At 32.1% G+C, this 5,635-nt stretch overlaps 1 protein-coding gene and 1 pseudogene across 1 annotated transcript in view; one reads left to right on the forward strand and one right to left on the reverse strand.

Moving 5' to 3' along the window:
* The window catches only part of LOC106461158 (delta(3,5)-Delta(2,4)-dienoyl-CoA isomerase, mitochondrial-like), a 24,962-nt gene that overhangs the window by 10,273 nt on the left and 9,054 nt on the right, over positions 1-5,635 (forward strand). Inside the window, exons 2-3 of the mRNA XM_013920952.2 lie at positions 1,557-1,760; positions 3,083-3,281. Coding sequence (XP_013776406.1) covers positions 1,730-1,760; positions 3,083-3,281 — 230 coding nt within the window. The 5' untranslated portion in view covers positions 1,557-1,729. The remainder of the gene's footprint in view (positions 1-1,556; positions 1,761-3,082; positions 3,282-5,635) is intronic.
* On the reverse strand, positions 109-1,559 carry LOC106461157 (annotated as a pseudogene).

The raw sequence follows: 5,635 nt of genomic DNA on the forward strand, positions 1-5,635 counted from the left end.
TAAAATTTCGTCGGAACGAAGTTACTGAAAAATCAATTAACAAACGGAGACGTAACAATATTGATTTTGCTTTTAGCTATTAATAAAGTGACATTTTGGAACAGAAAATTTTCATTAAATGACAATTATATTTTATGATCGTTATATATTTAACATTTTACACCAAAAATTCAAACACCGTAGCTCACAGTTAGAAAATATAAATAAATATGTAATTTATGTTTAAATTTAAGGAATGCAATAAAACGAGGCGGAAAATTTCAGATTGAAACTTGTGTTAATTCTGGAGTAAACTTCCCTTATACACATTGGAGTACGTAATAAATCTAACTTCAATAAACAGACAAAAGTACAACATGACTTTATGCAAATAATAACAATGTAAAGAACAAAGATATAAACTACAATATTCTTGACTAGTATTTTTTTACTTCCCGTTTACTAGCTATCTTCATACCACATTTTCTATTAACTATTTAAGGTATTCTACGTTTCCTTCAATCCCGTTAATCTCTCACTCAATTCCCAAAGTTTCTCAGCTATTTTTTCGTCTTGTGCATTTTGACTGTAAGTTTCTTCATTGCAATCTCGGTAATATTTACCGGATTCATTTTCTACTTCTTCTGAGATAGCACAGTGTAAAACTGTTTGGCAGCCTTGTGACGGCATTCTGACAAACAGAAGCGCTAGAGGCAACAAAAAGATCATCTTCAACCAAGAAGTTTTCACGTACCGTCCAAGATTTGTCCAAACCATCCCAGGACTCACAGCATACACATGCACTTTTTTGAAATTGCCTCCTTTTAATTGTAAACGTCGATGCAATTCTTGGGTGAACAAGACATTTGCTAACTTACTGTTACAGTAACTTAATCGTTTGTCATACTTTTGTTTGGAATGGAAATCGCCAAAATCTATTCTTCCTCGTTTATATAAAGCTGAAGCTACAACAACTATACGACTAGGTGTTGATTCTTTCATTTTATCCAACAGCAAATTTGTTAAAAGAAAATGACCCAAATGATTCACACACATTTGCATTTCAAAACCATCCTCTGTTAAAATATATGGGCACTGGAACACACCAGCGTTGTTAATTAGCACATCAATACGATTTTCCGAATTAAGTATATCTTTAACAAATTTTCTAACTGATGCCATTGAAGATAAGTCTAACTCTTTGATTATGAGTTCTCCGCCAGCAGTCACTTTTCGAATATCTCGTACTGCTTCTCGCGCTTTTGCTTCATTTCTACAGGCGAGAATCACCCTTGCTTCTCTTGCTGCTAGCTCTTTTGCCGTAGCTTTGCCGATACCAGAATTAGCACCCGTAACAATAACAGTTTTTCCTTTCATAATACGTGTGCTTTTACATTTCTTCCATGAAAAGTGCACTTTGTACTGACGAATGGCAAAAATACTCACAAACAAGAAAACACAAACACCCGTAAATACCTCTGTAGCTGCCATTTTCACTTTATCTTAATATTGCTGAGAAGATACCACATGTCGTTTCAGGCTTTACTATTCGCTAACTAGTTTGTATTCTCTTCGAGATTGCTGTTTATCGACCAATCAAGACTCATCTCTCAAATAAACCAACGCGAACGATACGACATCTGGCGGGTGAAGAAGTCGAAGTTCCAGTTGTGCTCCATCCCAAGCAGTTTTGTGAAGTGAAGGCCGAATATATTTTAAGTTAGAGGCGTTAAGATTAAAAGAAAACATCATGGTTGCTAATGCTATTTGTGGCTTAATAGGTGAGATTTTTCGTCTGTTGTTTTGTATTTTTATAAAATCGGAATACATAGATTACTATGCATTTGAGAAATACAGAAGGAAAGTGTTTTTCCAAACTCATTAGATACATCAATAATTATCGTCATATAATTATAAGTATAATTATGATACTAAACTTTTTATTTTATGTTTTAAGTTTAACTTAAAAAAAGAAGTAAAACTGAACCTAGCAAAGCCAGAAGACGTTAAACTAGTCATTTCACTAACAGCATAACTTTTAAAAAAATAGAATGTAAATTTAAGTAGTAAACTACAATTGTTTACAAAGATTAGGAAGAAGTAAGAGCAAAACATGTTTACAAGTCTTTATTCACGCTACTACTACTGATACATCTTGACGTCGATAGAAAAATCATATTTAATCTTTTGTGTAACTGTACACAATTCTGAACCTAATGTGACTTTATTTAAGTGAAAAAACTTTAACAAATTCCAGGAAACACTTATGGATGATTATGGTTTATATTTTCAATATTTATGGAATTGTATGCATAGAAAATGTAGTTTTAAGAGTGCTGAATATATGTTAGTTTTTACTGTTTGAGGATTAAGAATGGTGTCAAGGAGCCAAAAACATAGAAAATCAGATAAATATGATAAATTATTGATGTTGCTTGTGGTAGTAATTATTTGTTTACAGAAAAACAAATGTCATTTGTATGTTGTTGTTTTTTCTTCAAAAAAATACATACATTAAATTGACAAGTACTTCTTTCTTGTACTTAACTTCTGATGTTATAAAAATGCTATTAAATAAAATTTTTTAGTATGAACTTTATTTACTTATACATAGGTTAAAGGTGCAAACAAACACATTCTGTAAAAAAGCAACTTTATGAACTGATTGACATTATATAGCTTCAATAGTTTATTATTGTCTGTTATTAGTGGGTATGACATTATATTAAGCTTTCTGTCAATAATTGAAATTTTTTGTGTACATTTTAACTATTTTTATACTTAATGCTATAAACAAAATGTTGGTGTATTGTTAACAATATCAACATATTGGCTGTGTTAGCCAATTTTTGTGATAAAACAATACCAAAGCATTTAGGCATGAACAATGTTGACAGTTCATAACAACACAAATAAAACTGGAATTGATGATTGAAAAATGTGCACAATAAACCATTAAACTGAAATTTCAGCCTATAGATATTCTGTAGATCTGTCTTATAGGAACTTGTGTGACCCTTAGGTTATCTTTTTTTTTTTCAATAATATAACCTGCATTATACTGTGATATATACTAACAAACCTAACAAACTTTTGTATTTAGGTCGTGTAATTACCAGAACATCACCAAGAATTACAGTTCAATCCTTAGCTGGAGTAGTGTCCAGTAGAAATATATCGGAGAAAGCAAGATATACAATGTCTTATGAAACACTTGACATTACATCCCCTCATGAACGAATTCTCCATGTTCAATTGAATCGACCTGACAAGCTGAATGCAATGAATAAGGTCTTCTGGAGGTATGGGAGGATCATACATTTATATTAGTTGTTAGGATAAATGTTTTTGTAAGCAAACAAAGGATGAGGGTAATTATACATTGCATTGGTTCCCAACCACAGGTCTGCAGATATGTTTTTGCCAGTCTGCAAAAATATCCAGTGGAAGAAAAGAAAGTGAGATGAGAAATATTTATAATAGTGGATAATTAATATTATATACAATTCTTTTTGAATAGATATTTGTATTTGTTAAAAATATACTTCTTTCAATCTTGTTTTTACAATCTTACGTACTTCTATCTATATTCTGTGTACTTCATATCTATAGGTTACGTACTTTTAATAGTTGTAAGCTTTTAACAGAGTCCAGTGTCTTTGGAGTGAAAAAGGGTGTGAACCACAGCTTTAGAGTACTTGTTATCATTAAATGTTCTTTGGATAAGTTATTCCTTTCATTTGCTTTCACAACGAAAACATGTCACAATACAAGTGCATCTTGTAGAATATTCGTATGTCTAAGGATATAATTATGTTTCTTAAATAACTGGTTGCAATTATCATTACATCTTTAATGAATTTGAAGCCAGTAATTAAATACTGACTATCGAGAATAAAGATTTCTCTTTTTAGTGTGAGAACTGAGTAGCAAGTATCCTGTAAAGTCATTGTGGTGATTGTTATATGAGGATGAAGGCATAATAAATTTTTCAGTTTGGATTTTATGTTGTTTTTTTTTGTAAAATGGCTGTCTTCAGTTAATTTTGAGCAAGTGATAAAAATATAATCTTGTACTAATTTATGCAGACTTAGGACTAAACCTGTAGGAGATCACAAGAATTTTATACAACTAAGATCAAGGTTATTCATATGAGGTATTAGTCATAGATTAAATAAGATTCTGTAACCTTTTAAGTGACTTATTGCTATATGGCTTCACTCATAGTAAAATATTTCTTGCATGTAAAGGTCTGATTTTTGATTTGGGGAAATAAATGGTGCTCTCAAAGGGTTATCTGGTGTGTGCAATCTATAGGGTGGTCCTTGTTTTTGTAGTTTTGATTTACAACACTCTCACATTCCAGTATATAAATATGTAACTTACACCAAATTTTATCCATATTGAATAACAATTAGGGATAGCTCAAGGTAGTTGAAATTTTTCCTTGTAGCCTGCCTATATCTGCATTTTCTAAATATTCTAGAATGTTCCAGAATATTCTAAATGACTCTGGAAGATTTTAGATTATTCTGGAATATTCTTGCACATTCTGTCCAATTATGCAACTACAACTTACCATGATGAAATAGCAGAAGTCATAGAGGAAATTAAAGATGGTGTCATTGAGTTATAATACAACTTCAGGACAGCCAACCTAGAGACAATTATCAAGAGCTTCTTGAACTAACCATAACCTTTCTTGGTGGCATCCCTTCTTGTAGAGTATAATTTATAGTACCTGATGCACTGCATCATGCAAAATAAATGGCCAAGGCATTATATGCCCTCAATATCTGGATGTTTATGTGATAGTTTAAGCTCAGTGACTGTGAGGAAAGAAGACTCATGACATCTTTGTTGTTTGAGCTTACCTTAGGACATAGTTCACCATTCCTGATGCCACTTCTCCTCCTCCTTGCAATGATCTTAAGTTCTTACGGTGTCATGTTAAGTATAAGAAAGTGAATTCTGCTCTTTCAAAATTTGCTGGACATGTATGATATCTCAATGAGGAACTCATTGATTTGGCATTCTTTCATCCAGCTTCATCTACAGAGACAAAATGAGCAACGGTAAAGGCACTAAATAAGAAGCAAGGCATGGATGAACCTCCAAAGTGCATCCAACTAAATATCAGGAAGTCAGAAGATATGTCAGTTGAAGATTTTTGTCACAAGGAACACAATAGGCTGTTTCAGGAGCCTCGAAATTCCATTTGAATTTCCGTGTTATGACCCAGACTCATGAAAGCTCAGAGAACTATAGGGAGGCATTATAGATGGTTCAGTGCTTGAATGTGGTAAATGACAATGCTGAAAGGGGCATGGCCCTTTTTGAGGAATATAATGCCATCTTAAAAAAGAGAGAAGAACAGACACAATTCCTCCTTCAAGGTGTGCAAGATCATAGAAGAAGCTTTCTTAACAGCAAAAAAGGAAACAATAACAATATAAAAATGACTAACCACACCAAAATCATGTAATTATACTGTTGTACATGTAATGAAATAATAATATACTTGAAATAAATCCTTTGTAATAGATAATAGATATGTTTTTATATAACATAGTAAAAACAGTTCCAGGCCACTATAGTCTAGAACTTAACTTCACTTAGTAGCCTCTAAATATAGGTCTAAATAGATGATAGTTTG

This window comes from Limulus polyphemus, unplaced genomic scaffold (assembly GCF_000517525.1).
Source record: "Limulus polyphemus unplaced genomic scaffold, Limulus_polyphemus-2.1.2 Scaffold906, whole genome shotgun sequence".
Lineage (NCBI taxonomy): Eukaryota > Metazoa > Arthropoda > Merostomata > Xiphosura > Limulidae > Limulus > Limulus polyphemus.